Raw genomic sequence first — 15936 nt, 5'->3', positions numbered from 1 at the left:
TAGGAACATGTGTTTGGCAAAATGTGGAAAAACATGTGTTTGTCAAAGAAAACCCAAACGTGTTTGGCAAAAAAGTCTGGGGTTTGGCAAAAAAAGATAGCCAAATCCCAGGTTTTGGGGGGTGGGGAGCAAGTGTATTATGAGAGATTATCAGTCCCAGCATATTAATAGATCTCTTTTCTAGACATGAGAAAAATAAGCCTGAAGTAGTATGCTGCTCAGTGTGTCAGCAGGCTTGAGTGGAGCACAAAGCTCTCTTCTATCCTATTGGCAAGCAGACTGTTTCATTTTTATTTTTACTTCATATTCCCTTAATTATGCACTAATAGATTATTCTAAGTTTTTAGAGAAAGACTAATTGGATTATTTGACTTATTAATCCTACTGGGTCAAAAAACAGCGTTTGGGGTCAGACTCAGTTTTCCTGTCCTTAGAATGTAAATGATTGTATTTGGCCCCTACAGTTGTCTTGAGAATTTTTCATGAGGACACATTCAGAGCCCTTAGCTTCTGGCCTGGTTTAGCATGAGCACTCGGCATGTGCAAGCTCTCATCATTAGTAAATAGGATCCAGTCTTGACTTGAGAAGTGCTTAGATGCAAAAAGAGAACCAATATCATTCAACACATGGCTTTGGCCATTCTTTCTCTGTTCAGGTGAAAAATATATGCACTGATGGGCCAAGGTGAAAACAATATGTAAGAGAAGGAAATTTTCATGGATTTTTCGTAGAAATGAACTTCTCCTAGACTAGAATCACAGAGCTGGGGGTGTCCTGAAGGATCCCCTAATTGAGAATGTCATCAGAGATCATCTGTCACCCACAGCTCATACCTTTACCCTTGACTGTCTATTTAATTTGTCCACTTCTGTGAGATACAGGCTTGATGGAAGAAAGAACTGTATAGTCTCTTGGTGTTACTTAACAGCTTATTAAGCTTTTCATAGGTGACAGGAAATGGACAGACCAAGATGAACCTTTGAGATAGAGATAGAAATAAAGATAGTAATAAATCTGTCAATGAAATGTGTAACTTACCAGATTGGCCACTAAAAATATAGCATTGACATGGCCCATCCTTTGTGAGTATGCAGGCCACTCATTTACCTTTATTTCTGGCTCCATCGATTTCTTTTTTTATGTCAAACAGTGTCTATGTACTCTTTCCACTGCAGACATGGAGGGTGACTGCACATCATTCATTTTGCAATTAATAAAGGATGTGTGTTGAGGGGAAGTTGTCTTTCTTGGGGGCCCAATATTTCTAGTTAAGTTGCCACACACATTTCTTTGCGGTTCACCAGTTTGGCAGATCCCTGCAAATTCTCTTGAAGACATCTGTTGAGTGAAGTGACAGTTTCATTGCAGACTCTTGAGTTTTCATTAATTTTCCTCTGAGGGTTTTTTGTTTTGTTTTGTTTTGTTTTTTGTCTCCTTCTGTGGGGAGGGTAGGAACACATTCATATATTTTGGAGGCTTTCAAGTTCTTAGGCTAACCATTTCCCCTGGTAAGACCTTTCTCGGAGGGCCATTCTGGTCATTTCTGACCCTTCTGGTTCTCTGAGTCTATGACCTGCCAAATGGCTCCCTGCTTTTAGATATCACAGCCCATGTCTCTCCCAGGTGGCTGCAGATCCAAGTGGTGGGAGGCTGAAACAAAGTATCAGGACCTTCCTCTGTTGAGCCTGTTGGTACTTCTCTTCCTACATCCCTTTCCTCCCCCATCCTTCTCAGTATAGTGTCTCCTTATATGGCCCTGAGTTGGCTCCAAGTTCATCTCAGAGGAATTACATGACATGCATAAATTATGAAACATTTTTGCAAATTAAGTTTTAATTAAAACCAGCAGCTTAGAGTATCCAACTGGAAGCAGTCACAATGTTGAAAAGTGACACTGGTAGGGTGGGAGTTCAGGAGAAGGTCTGAGTGGGTTTGCATCCTGTTCAGATATTTCCAAAATGAATCCTGCAGAAAAGAGCTTCCTTCCCTATCAGATCCTCCTTAATCTACACTGATCCCTGGCCTGCCATGTGGAACAATGTGGTTTCCAAGCGGAAATACATACACATCATGGTGGTGGTTTTATCTGAGCTTTGCCAAATTTCTTTTTGATTCTACCAACTCCATGTTCTCACAGGGAACCATCAGGACCTTGGGCTCTCCCACATTTCCAGAACTCCAGATAATTTTTCAGCAAGATGACCACCCAAAATAAGGCTGAAGAATGACAATTTTAATTGGAAATGTATTTTTCTGATATAGTGCAGAGTTCATGCCTGATGAGAAATGACTTCTTGTTGTGAGAATTTTCAGAACTTTATAATGAGCAAATATGTCTGGGGCTTTCCCCCAGCCGATAGTCCTCAGCTATATGTAATGTGAGAATTGTTCTGGTCTGCCCATTAATAATCCACATTTTCCATGTCTCCCAAAAATGTCTGCCATCAAGTGAATAATTTATGCGGGCTTGCCTTTCATCTAGGCAGGGCTCTATTGCTGCAAAAAAAGACACTGGATTTTTTCATTCAGAGTTCAGTTTGAAAAACCTGACCCTTAGTTATCAGTCTACATCTTTTCTACTAAATAACCTGAGGATGCTAGTCTGCAGTGGCCCGGACAGTGTTCTCTGGAGACCTGAAACAGAGCGAGCCCTTTCCCTTTAGGCATTTTGAAGTTTAATATTTTCTCTGCTTTAAACTCATTTGGAACATGGAAAAGACTCATCCATATAATCTGTATTTTTAAATTCCTGGGAGATTTTTTAAGATGATAATACTTAGTGTTGGTTTGGAGTGTTGAAACTGACATTGGAAAGAGAGAATCCTGGTCAGAGTGTAAATCAGGACAACTTTCCTTGAGAATACTTGGACTGAAATAGGCAATGCCCTTTGATCAATTATTCAACTTCTTGAAAAGTTGATAGTGTATGCAAAAATTTCACTACAAGGATGTTTACTACAGTGTCATCCATTTAGTGACAAGGTGAATACAGCCTAGATAGCTAATAATAAGGAATTCAATAAGTAATATTTTCATATTCAAATAATTGAATAATTGGCATTAACTGAAATCAGCAATGGATGTTAGCATTATCAGTGGCTTTAAATTTCTTCCTTTGCTTATCTTTGATATCTAATTTTCTATAAGAAACATGCATTGCTTGTGTGATTTTTTTTTTAAAAGAAACATTTTAAACAACATGTGTATTACAAAGATGGGTCTTTCTGTCTATATTTTTCTTGACTTTAAATATGCTGTTGGAAAAAGAAGTTAAAGTTCCATTTGTATCCCAAACTAGATGTTGAGAAATCACTATTAAATTATATATGGTTAGGCAAGATAATACCCAAACCAATAAAAGTAAGACAATTTGGAATACATACATACCATTCTTTTCATGATCTTTCCGACAAGGTTTGAAAAACTTACAGGATATGAAGGGAAAATTGGAATGGGTACTTAAATTACTTCAAAGTAAAAAAGTCAGTTATATTTATCTTCTTTTACTGACCCTGTTTTTGTTCTTGTCTTCCACTCTGCAGGGTTATCTATCTCTACCTCTACTCCTACTCTTTCCTCCTCATCCTTCTTCACCACCCCCATGACAAGGGACTAGATAAAGCCACGGGACTAGGGATTGTAGAGGGAGCAGCCTGGCGTCCACATTTAAGGAACTAGAGAAAGAATATGGGACAGTGGGAGTAAATTGACACTCATGATAAAGCCCAGGGAGGAGGAGATTTTAAGAAGGAAAATGACACAGAGAGATACCCATTTATCTCCTGACTTACCTAATATTCTCAGAGAAGCCAAAATAGCTTCTGTTTTTTGGAGAAATATGATGCCCTGTGTGTTTATAAGGAAATTTCACACACACCCTTGGAAATATTTTGAGGAAATTACTGCTGAGTATTTTTGAAGCTGAGCAAATGGTACAGAAATATTTTGATAAGACTCTTTTTTTTTTTTTTGCGGTACGCGGGCCTATTACCGTTGTGGCCTCTCCCGTTGCAGAGCACAGGCTCCGGACGCGAAGGCTCAGCAGCCATGGCACATGGGCCCAGCTGCTCCACGGCATGTGGGATCCTCCCAGATGGGGGCACGAACCCGTGTCCCCTGCATCGGCAGGCGGACTCTCAACCCCTGCGCCACCAGGGAAGCCCTGATAAGACTCTTGATCTGTATGAGTAAAATGTAGCTCTGAGTAGCCATGGTCTGTACCTAGAGATGGCCAGCTACAAGTATCTGTGGAAATAATGAGAAAAACTCGGTTCACTCAGGATGTCCCCATGCCTCGTACTGAGCTGGAAGCCTCTAGAAGCTAAGTCTCATGGATGGACATGGGCTCCAGTGACACCACTGGTGCTGAGTTCTATCTGTCTCACTGCCCTGCTTTCCATGGTGCTGGCTTCACTCTAAGGTCCCATTTGATGATCTGTCCCCGGCAGCACGTCCTCTCAGACTCTAGTGGGGAGAGGAAAGGTAAGCGGAGAGAAAGGAGGATGGGGGATTGATATTTGGTTACTTCTGTAAAAGTCCTGAGTAGACTAGGTGAGGTCACATGTCCACCCTGAGCCAATTGTTGGGGCCAGTGATGAATTGATTGGCTGAGGTCTGGGCACTGCCCACATCATGGGGCTTGGAGTAGAGCCTTACCCTACTACAGGGGTCCCCAACCCCTGTGTCGCAGACTGATACGAGTCTGCAGCCTGTTAGGAACCAGGCCAAGTAGCAGGAGGTGAGCGGTGGGCGAGCAAGTGAAGCTTCATCTGCCGCTCCCCCTCCCTTGCATTACCGCCTGAGCCATCCCTGACCCCCCATCGCTCACATTACCACCTGAACCATACCCCCCACCGCCCCCATCCATGGAAAAATTGTCTTCCACATAACCGGTCCCTGGTGCCAAAAAGGTTGGTGACCGCTGCCCTACTACTAGGGCCACTACTAGGAAAGAAGGGAGTTGATGGTGAGAGCAAAGAAACACATGTCCACTGTAAAGAGTAAGCACGTTATTCAGGCCTTATCACTTCTTCACATAACCCACTGTGAAGAAGTGATGGCCCATTGAGAATGTTTGTGATCTTAGGTCTGTGGGTTTATCTGTGGACCATGAGGCCCTTGCTTATTAGTATACTTCTCACACAACACCAGGTTGGGGCACCCGTGAAAACTCTAGAGGTTACAAGGTCATGGGGTAAAAACAGCAGCCATTATGGGCCAGTGGCTTTCACAGGGGCTTAACATGTATTTATCTCATTTAATCCTTACATTAATTCCATGAAATAGTATTATTACTATAATATTACAGATGAGAAATCCAGAGCTCAGAGATGATATATTGTTGCCTAAGTCCTTACAGCTCATAAGAGATAGAGGTGGGATTGGACACCTGGTCTACTAAACTCCAAGGCACTCCTTCCTCCCTCTCTTTCTCCCTCCCTCCCTCCCTTCCTTCCTTCCTTTCTCTTTCCTTGTTCCCTCCCTCTCTTCCTCCAACAAATACTCCTTCGTGAATTCTTACCAAGGGCCAGGTACAGTACAGGTCTAGTTCCTGGTGATACAGCAATGAATAAATTGTTCATTCATGTGGCCCCTAGATGGATCTTGAGTTCTTATGTGGAGAAGTAGTAAAAAAATAAATAAACAAGAAGATTACAGAATGCAATAAATGTTAAGACAGGAATAAACAAGATGATGTCATAGAAAGATACTTGGGGTTGAGATAGGAACTGCTGTCAGAGGAGGTGCCTTCAGAGCTGACATCTGACATATGGGTAGGAATCAGTGAGGCAGGGGTTGTGGCGGGTGTCAGGGAATTGACATGGTGGGAGAGCATCAGCCAGTCAGAAGAAATAGCCACATGAAGGCTTTGAGGCAAGTGAGGCTTGGACAACAGGGCCAGCAAAGCACCAGGCTTATACTTTTAGATTGTTCTGGATGCAGTATAGAGGAAGGACCAGGGGGAGGAGTGAAACTGAGGAGATGGATGAGCAGCAGTGGTGGCTTGGTGTGGGGTAGCAGAAGTGGATGGATGTGGACAGAACCTCCACCACTGGATCCTAGCTCATCAGAGGCCTTCTCCTCCTGGTGTAGGTTTTGGAGTTTGAACCAATGAACAAAACGTCCTCTGATACATATAGGAGTAGGAATCTTTATCCACGTGACTTAATGAAGAAGAATGGAAGATTATAAATGTAAACACGCACAGGAAAAAAGAAAAAGAAAAAAAAAACGAACACAGGGAACCTTTGCAGCAAACAGGGATTTATCACTCATTCATAAGGCCCAAGGCAAAGGGCCAGTTTTACAAATGGAATAAACATATGTAGACCCGGCTTTCTTGGTTTTGTTTTGTTTTATACAGTTGGCAGGAAAATACTTTATGTCCCATTTGGTCTTTACATATTTCATAGTGAATGTGTTGTTTTGATCAATAGATTTTTAATTGAGTTTTATTTTTGAAAAAGAGTCCACTCAACTCCAGAAGTTCGTTGAGCTGGAGTGATGGATGTCCCCTCACTTGCCCCTGTGGCTCTCTGTGGGACTCTGAGATAGAAATGAAGTAAACGAGGAAAGTTAAAACAAAAACATTCCCTTCCCTTTGGTGCAGAAAATGTCTTGCTTTTTGAAACACCTTTACTTACCATCAGGGACTCAAAGCACACTCGGATCTCTTCCGCCTCCCCTGTGGCTCCTCACAGCTCTTTTCCCTGGCCCACCTTAGCACACAGGCCTCTAACTGGTGCCCCACAATTACCCCATGATTCAGTCCCTGTACTCACTCCCTGGGTGACCTTGTCTGCGTGCTTATGGTGACCAAGTTGCCTACCCTACACCTCTGCCTGCAAGTCTAGGGGACATGCTCAAATTGTCCGTTTTAGACAAAACTGAACTCTGTGGGTTTTTTTTTTTCCTCAAAAATGCTTCTCCCGGACTTCCCTGGTGGCGCAGTGGTTGAGAGTCCGCCTGCCGATGCAGGGGACATGGGTTCGTGCCCCGGTCTGGGAAGATCCCACATGCCGCGGAGCGGCCGGGCCCGTGAGCCATGGCCGCTGAGCCTGCGCGCCCGGAGCCTGTGCTCCGCAACGGGAGAGGCCACAACAGTGAGATGCCCGCGTATCGCAAAAAAAAAAAAAAAAAAAAATGCTTCTCCCATAGTCTTCTTCTCAGTAAACAGAGGCTCCATTTTTGCATTTACCTGGGCCAAAAGCCTTAGACACAGACTTGATGTGTGTCCTTCTCTCATATTATCTATCATCCAGTCCATCATCTCTTCTCTCAAGTAGATCTAGGGTCAGACCACTGCCTGCCACCTCCACTACCAGCACTATATCTTTCATCTCTTATTCAGTTTATTCAGTAGTCTTCTAACTGGTCTCCCTTCTCAAACACTATCTTTGCTGCTCTCTGGGTATGTGACCTTGTAGTTTCATGGAAAATTGAGGTAATAATAGAACTTACCTAATAAAGTTTCTGTGAGTTTTCAATAAATTAATATAGATAAGGCACTTAGAATGGTGGATAGTATGTCATAGCTATTATAACTGCTCGTCATTACTGCTGTCGTCAACATCGCAGCATGTGGTTTCTATCCAAGACAACCTCATAGTCCAGAATGACTGTTAAAGCACCAGCCATCACATCTACCTTCCTGGCAGCAGGATGGAAGGAGTCCTTTCAAGGGTACTATCTGGAAAAACCACATCCATGGATATCTCATTGACCACAACTGAATAACTTAGCCACACCAAGTTCTAATAGGGTAATTTAGCTGAGCCTGGCTAAAAGGTGGGTTTCTGTTACCAAAAAGGGGCAGAATGGCAGTTACTGCAACTAGCAGTAACTATGCTATGAATAGGCAATAGGTGATATTATGAGGGCATGCAATGAGGACATTTGATATGAGAGGTCAGACAGGACTTTGTTAAGACAGTGACAACTGACCAGTGAGGTGGACAAGGGGGGAGGGTAGGAGGGAGCATTCCAAGATGAGGGAAGAACAAGTTTGTCTGTAACAGGAGAAGACATGGTAACTATTTGTGCTACATCACACATCATACACTACAGGCTGAGAAGTGTGGTAGGCTAGATTCTCCATCCAGACTCTTCTGTAAGGGGTGGTGCCAGTATTTCTCATTCCCCCTTCCTCATACGGGGGACTCATGGATGGAATAGCCTGGGAGGCCCCCAAAACCTTGGATTGGTGCTAGCACCCTTGGTCTGCATGAGAAGCAGCACCTTGAGCCTGACAGTTAAAGCAGAGGTGAGGGCTGCAGAGAGACTTGACTCTGACTTGACTTTCAGCTCCAGCATTTCCTGACTGGGTGACCTTGGCGAGGTTCTTAGCCATTTTAAATAGACTCTATTTCCTCATCCATAAACTGAGGATGATACTAATATATAACCCAGAGGTCTGCTCTGAGGACCAAAATTGCTCAAGATGGTAAAGCACTTAATCAAGTTCCTGGTCTGTTGAGAGCAGTCACTCAAGAGTGGCTGCTTCTGTTACTACTGTGCCCTTCATCTCTGTCACTCTCTTGGATGACATATTCTCAGTCTTTCCAGGTTTGAATGTGAAATGTCCCATGAATGTATTCTACACCGTTGGTATTTTCCCTAGGAATGTACAAGCCCATCACATACTACAATTTCTTTCTTTCTTTATCCTTCCTTTTAAAAAGTGACTAGAGGATGTGAATAGTTGGATATAGAGTCATACAATCAGGGGGCATTTGGCCTGAAGGAATCTGAAGCTGCCTGTGCAGACCCTGATGTAGTAAGTAAGGAAACAGACCCATAGAGGTGGAGCCCAGTTGACAATGCCTGATGGGGTGGCTTTGAAGAAGAAGAGGTCTTTGAGGAAGAGAAGTTGCCTTGCCTCAGGCTGAGTGATGATGGGAAGTTCCCAGGCTGGTTTTATGCACATCCATGGGTCAGTGAGACAATCTGCACATCTGCAGAAGTCTGTACCAAGCATATTGAAATCTGAGTTTCATATCCATCCTTCTGGCAGAGATATTTCTTTTTCTCTTGAAAGCCATTATCTTGGGTTATCAACATGGTCTTTGTATTTGGGGGGGGGGTGTAGACTGCAGTCAGTTACCCCAGTTGTCTCTCCCTAGCATCCACCTTAGGTGTACCCTAGTAATAAGTTACCTTCTTTAACCAGGTGAGCACCATATCACAGTCACAAATAGAGAACTTAATAGAGACTTTCATACAGAGCAGGTACCCTCATGTCCTCATGGAGCTTGTGACCTAGCAGGGGAGAGACATTAAACTAACTTACATACAAATTATAGATGTGCTCAGAACTATAAAGAAAAAGCACACTGAGACCTTTAGAGATCATCGTGTCCAGAAATATGTTTTGCCACTCCTTATTCTGAGCCCACAGCAGACATTGCTAATTGGTTATAATATTCTTTACAACAAAACTCAGATATAACTTCAGAATCCTTCTCAACACAACCCTATAGAAATCTATTACCAATCAGTTAGACTTGGCTCTTGAGGCTAACCTTTCTTGCCATACAAGGACTGGCCCATTCCCAGCCCTCCCTCCCTCATCTTTTTTTAAGGATAAGCACTCTGGCTAAAGGCTGGACGGCACGTGCCTCAAGACTCTAGCCAGAGGCCAGGGTGGATCTAATGTCCCGCTGATCTGGCTCCCAGTTCAGGACTCTACACACTGTGAATATTCGGTGACCGTGTGTCATCAGAAGACCCTACTCCTGAGCAGCAGAGTCTGTGGCTGCCAGTGAGCCCATCTTAATTTGTCATGTTCTATTCTGAGGCTCCTTCTCTGAGGTGCAACCTGTATAGGGCATTGCAAGCTGTAATTTATGTTATTTAAAAGCTCTGGTAGGAAAGTTGCTCTTTGTTCTCATGAGTTATTTCTTGAGGAAAATATATGTTTTGTGGAGAACCTGAGGGCAGTCTTAAACTGAAGACATTACCACAAAGGCCTGGTCTCTCATTTTCCTTCCCAGGATTTCTTCTCATGTGCTTAAATGGGTGAGTCAAAAAGAGGTGTTTCCTGCTCCACCAAGATAAAACTGAGAGAGAAAGAGAGAGACAGAGAGACAGAGAGACAGAGAGAGCAGTCCTCCTTTTTAAGAGGCCTGTCAAGTCCCACAATTTGTGTAGGACTTAACTTTGGTATTTATTTTAATTCATCAAACAATTGTAATTCTCATGGCTCCCCAATGCATTTCATATGACACAAGCTGTGATTCAACACAAATGCTTTCCTAAGGAAACATACATTTATCATTCTATTAATGTTCACATCTCCAAGGTTTCTTTTCCGTTGTGTGAAAAGATGTTTAATATTTAAGAGACGCTTCTTTAAGTCATGCTTCATTTTAGGCTCAATTTCTCACCTCTTGATACATTTCTGCACTCTTGAGAAGTGCTAGAGAAACATGTGAGCTTCCTTTTTAATAGTGGCAGCTTTAAGTAGGAGCAAAGGATCAGAAAAACATGCTTGCATTCCTGTCTTCTTAAATTGGGAGACCTTTCGGCATAAAAGAGCTTGGAAATGTATTGTTGGGAGGTTGGGGTCTGCCCTTTGTGGACATTCTCTGTACCATTCTAGAGAAGTCTCTGAGATCCAAGACACTTTATTGGTTTGTGTTTATCCCTTCTACCCTTTGTTGGGCTCCATCCACAGGGCAGGGCCTTACGATGGGTTCAAGAAAGCCCTGGTCTTCGTGTCTGTGAAGAGAGAGCATTGTTCACAGGGAGAAAAGAATGGAAAAGGCAGAAGATTCAAATGAAGACCATAGTATATCTTGTTTAGTTAATTTGCATCTTCTGGCACTTGCAGGGTTATAAACTCTAGAGAGACAGAGAGAGTTTGTCATCACAATTCCCAGCTGTCTGTGGCCTTTATTAACGTGTGAGTTGAACTGAATTTGTACGTTTTAAAGTCAGGAAACCCCACTCTCTAATTTATTATCTATGGAACATCATGTAATTACATAACCTCTAAATGCCATTTTATTTCTCATCTATAAAATGGGGATAATAAGAGTACCTAGTATTGGGTTGTTGTGATTTAGTGGAGTGATGCAAATAAAGGGCTTAACAAAGTGCCTAGTGACAAGGTCACGCTCAATAAATGTTAGTCTCTATGAAAAGTAAGTCTTGAAAATGATGTAATTCTTAGATTTGGTATTTAATATATGGATAATGTTATTTCCATTCCAGATTAGAAAATGCTTTTTGAAACACTGCACGCTGTAATGGCAGTCACAAACACCGTGACATTAAACTGTAGCCTAATAGACTCAATGTAGAAAAATAGATAAATATATCTCATAAATATTCAATCTTTTTCCACATACCTATAATTTCAATTCCTTGCCTGTGCCATTGGGAAAGCTATTATATCTTATTTTATGGATTGACTGACTGCCTTTCTTTTGTTCTTAGAATATCAGCCTTACTTCAAATGCATAAATCCTTGTTCATGCTTCCTTAACCACCAATAAAGGGAACAGTTACTGTGCTACAAAGCAAGAAAAATTGACTTTAAAAACAACATTCTTCTAATGGTCTTAGCTTTATGTACAGTACAGTTTCTCAACTTCGGCACAGTTGACAGATGGGCAGGATAATTCTTGGTAGTGGGGGCTGTCCTGTGCATTGTAAGATGTTTAGCAGCTTCCCTGGCCTCCACCTGCTAGAGGCCAATAGCTTTTGCTCCTTCCACTGCCCCCAGTTTTGGCAGCCCCACATGTCTCCAGACAGTCCTCCGCAATGGGGAACTGTTGGCATACAAGAAGAAGGAACTCGGCCTTCATAGTGTGTGCTTTGGGCCACTGGACAGAAGAACCTCAGGTCCAGCTTTGCAGGTCCAGAACTACCCAAAACACACACTGTCAAACTCACAAATTATCTGCTGGCTCTACAGATTCAGCAGATTCAGATAGCAGGTGGAATAATCAGCACCATAACTTTTTTTTTTAAGATTTATTTATTATTTATTTATTTATTTTTGGCTGTGTTGTTTCTTAGTTGTGGCACACGGGATCTTCGTTTAGGCATGTGGGATCTTTTGTTGCTGTGCACAGGCTCTTCGTTGTGGTGCACAGGCTTCTCATTAGTTGTGGTGTTTGGGTTTTCTCTTCTCTAGTTGTGGTGTGCAGGCTCCAGGGCACGTGGGCTCTGTAGCTGTGGTGCACAGATTCCAGAGCACACGGGCTCTGTAGTTTGCAGCACGCGGGCTCTAGGTGAGGTGCGCAAGCTCAGTAGTTGTGTAGCACAGGCTTAGTTGCCCCTTGGCATGTGGAATCTTAGTTCCCTGACCAGGGATCAAACCCGAGTTCCTTGCATTGTAAAGCAGATTCTTTACCACTGGACTACCAGGGAAGTCCCAGCACCATAGCTTTATATGGGGAAGTGACTTGGCTTTAGTTTTTATTTTCCTCTCTTTCTCCCCCTTTTGGTCTTGCCATTTGCCAATGACAGCCAAATGAAGTTTTACACTTAATCTTAACTTCTTATATAATGATTGTTTTTTCTTCTTTTTTCCCCCTTATTTTTCAGCTCCCTCAGGCACAAAAGGTAAACTCTTTTCCATCACATTCCAGTCATCCCCAGAACTCACGAATTGTGCATGCCTCCATGGTCTTGTACATTCGGCACTGTTCATGACCAGTGAAATGGTTTTCCTCTTAGGACTTCAGGAGCCTGAAGTTGGGCAGGAACAGAAAGGCCAACAGACTTAGCTGTCCACTAGCCCCTTGCCAACTTAGTCCCACCAGAGAGCCGTATGGTGGCCAGTGGTTTGGGGATGAATCTGTGCCCAATCATTTTGCTAAGACTTCTCAAATAATAGGTCAAGAGTAAGTTTGGCACATTCCTTCAAACATAGTATTCCAGATCTTCCCTAGGATACTTTCCTAGGGAGACAGGTAATATGAATAATTAATTAAGCCCAGTAACCATGTTTAGATTCTGGGCTCTTAATCCAAATCCCTGAAACTCACCTTGGGTTTCATTAATTTCAAAATCAACAGCTGCTTTGCTTGTCTCAACACCCATACCACCCAGAGGGCATTAAAGCAGAGTTCTTGCCAATGGTCAGACCCTTTCACTGGTCCTCATTATCTGTCTGAGATGATCTGGTGCCACCATCTAGAACGTTCTCTGTCCAGAAAGATTCCATGTGGTTGCAGTGCTGGCTTTGCTGTATCATTCCCGTGGCATGTCACTGCATCCTAAGGACAGTTATGGCAGAAAACATGTCACGTGATGCCTGCTGCATTGTTCTTGTGTATTTTACAAACACAAGCAAGATTTTCAGAAGACAGAGTAATTTCTGGGGCCCAGATGTGAGTTGGTTTCATTTCAAGAGTTGAGGTAGGGCGCCACCCTGAAATTGAAGCAGTACCTCCTAAGCTCTCCAAATCAGAGATGATTTGGTTTTTTCTCACTAAGAGAGATATCACAACTGCTCTACAAAAGACAGTCTGTTCAGACCATATGGACAACCAGAGGCCCAGAAATCATTACACAATTACTCAAATATATTTGAGGTATTTAAACAAGGCAAGACATGCTAGTGTGTGACTTGGCTTGTGGTAATGTTTGATTACACTTCAGTGCCATCACAAAAGGACTGAACACTTCATTAAAAGTTAAAGTATTTGAGTAGAGCAACAGCTTCCAGGGTAAATATATGTTCAGAATTCCACATTATCTGGAAGGCTCGGCATCTTTGATAGGTCATGCTTGCTTAATTGCCCACATTTGAAATTTCTTTGCAAAGCGACTTAAACTCAGTGCCTAAAAATGGGCTGGCCTCAACTTACTAGTATTTATTCATCAAATTTCCACTGATCCGTAGACAAAAGCATTCACTTGTAAAAGATTCCTCATGAATTTGAGGTGCCATCAGCCATGGAGTTTAAAACAAAGTTCAAAACAAACCAACACAGAATATGGTAAGAACAAATGTTTCTGGGCCATATGATTCTTCAATAGCACTTAGCTCATCACACTCTTTTCTTCTATCATCATATCTTATCTTGACTCACATCACATGCCCTGAAAAGTGAAGCTTATTATTATGATTATTGAAAGTTCAGAAGTGAGGAAGGTGCTCCAGGGGCTTTTCCTGTGTCCCAAAGATATTTGACTGCCCAGCAGATTTGTTCTGCAACCCTAGATGACAAAGAACAACCCTGCCTCCCATCCCTCACTATGGCTACAAATGGTCTTCTGTTATAATAGAGAAAGGTATTTACCTTAAACAAAAACTTAAGAGCCGTGTGTGAAATGATTTCAGAATTCTTTGGATAGTTTCTGGGAAATTCAGCTCTTTGGAGAAGGAGTTTGACTATAAACCTTGAGTATCCAGGCTGGAAGATGAGGAGGGTTGAGGAGAGACACATTGCTGATTGAAGGCATTCTCCCTCAGGACCACTAGTCTCAATTGTTGGTGTATGAGCATCCCTACCCCTCATGTTCCTTCCCTTCCCCTCCCCAATGTTACCAAAGGCTTTTGCTAGAAGGTTAAGGTTCTTACAATCATCAATTCCCCTCAAATATATTGTCTTGCTGCTTGACCAGCAAAAGAAGGTGGTGGGTTCCATTCTAGCCTTTATCTGTTTGTGACCATGAGCAAGTCACTTAATGTCTCTAAGTCACTTAACCTCTCGTTATTCAACAAGAACAAGAGACTAACTTTGTAGTTTTGTCATGAGAGTTATTTCTCTTACTTGCACCTACCACAGAGCCTGACATATGCTGGAACTCAAAAAATTTAGAGTTCCTATTACCATTTGCTCAGCTTGGCCCCCAGTGCTTTAGAGCAGATGAAGAGTGCAGTCAGACATGATGTGGTGGTCTGGGACCTCCATAGTGTTTTGTGGTCCTGACTCAAGCCTAATGAATAATCAGGAGATGTCAAAAGAGCCTAGGAGGAATGTGATGCTTCTCTTGTTTCATTAAAAACTCTGTGTATCACCTGCCTGTACCTCCTACATGGAGTCAGAAAGAAATGGAGACTAGACTTGAAATCCCAACAAAGCAAAGGCTTTCAGAAACAATTGTTTTGAGAGATTTCTTCCCAAAGCCTTTGACATTACCCATAGATTTCACCCATCCATGGCCATGATTATAATGAGTCCCTTCCAAACCCAAGAGTTTGTTGTTCTGGGGGTAAAAGGGAGGTAGCTATCCAGCTGCTCTGTCTTTGGCCAGCTTTTCACATGAGGTCATGAGTGCATACATTGCACCATATGGTGTCTGCATTTGTGCTATGTTTTTGTTGGAATCTCTCTTTGTATCATCTGCAACTGTTTTCTCTATAAATATTTTAAATAGTTATGTCTCTGTAAACATGCTTATTTTAATCTCTTGGCTGATCTACAACTAAAAATGTCCCATTTGGGTATCCCTCTTATGTGTAGCAGTCATTAATGATTGTTGTCTGTAAATTATCGTTTTCGTGATGCTAATAATTTGAGGGTTTTCCAAAACTTCTCTTCTAGCCCTTTTGGCTATTTTCTAGAACAATGGTTTGCAAAAAAAAAAAAAAAAGTTTTGTTTTTCCTGTGATTCTTAAGTACCTCTGAGATAATTTCTAGATTCTATAAATTTCAACCCTTATTACAAAATAGGGGTAGTACTAACTGGTTATACACTTGACCAATAAATATTTTCACCAAATACATAGGCAGTGTCCTGAATCTTGGTTAAAAAAAACATGTAGCAATACAGACCTGATGCCCTCAGGCCATCACAAAACTGTTCTTTTTAGTGAAAATTGAACCACTTTCTCCATTGGATTGATTGTTCTTGAGTTCAACAATGAAGAGAGGTCCATATGTAAGAAAGGTTTGCCTTTTTTCCCTTACGTGGTACTTGACTTCTACAAAAATGGCTGGGAGATTCCATTTTATAATAATAACAGAATTACC

General features: G+C 42.2%; 1 protein-coding gene across 1 annotated transcript in view; it reads left to right on the top strand.

The window, feature by feature from the left end:
- The window catches only part of CACNA2D3 (calcium voltage-gated channel auxiliary subunit alpha2delta 3), a gene marked incomplete at both ends in the record, with an annotated part of 788351 nt that overhangs the window by 548756 nt on the left and 223659 nt on the right, over positions 1 to 15936 (top strand). The window contains one exon of the mRNA XM_081246546.1: positions 12557 to 12574. Within this exon, the coding sequence (XP_081102672.1) occupies positions 12557 to 12574 (18 nt within the window). The remainder of the gene's footprint in view (positions 1 to 12556; positions 12575 to 15936) is intronic.

The sequence above is a fragment of the Mesoplodon bidens genome, assembly GCF_964165515.1.
Source record: "Mesoplodon bidens genome assembly, chromosome: 10".
NCBI classification, from domain to species: domain Eukaryota; kingdom Metazoa; phylum Chordata; class Mammalia; order Artiodactyla; family Ziphiidae; genus Mesoplodon; species Mesoplodon bidens.
This window is presented reverse-complemented; position numbering and strand designations above follow the sequence as displayed.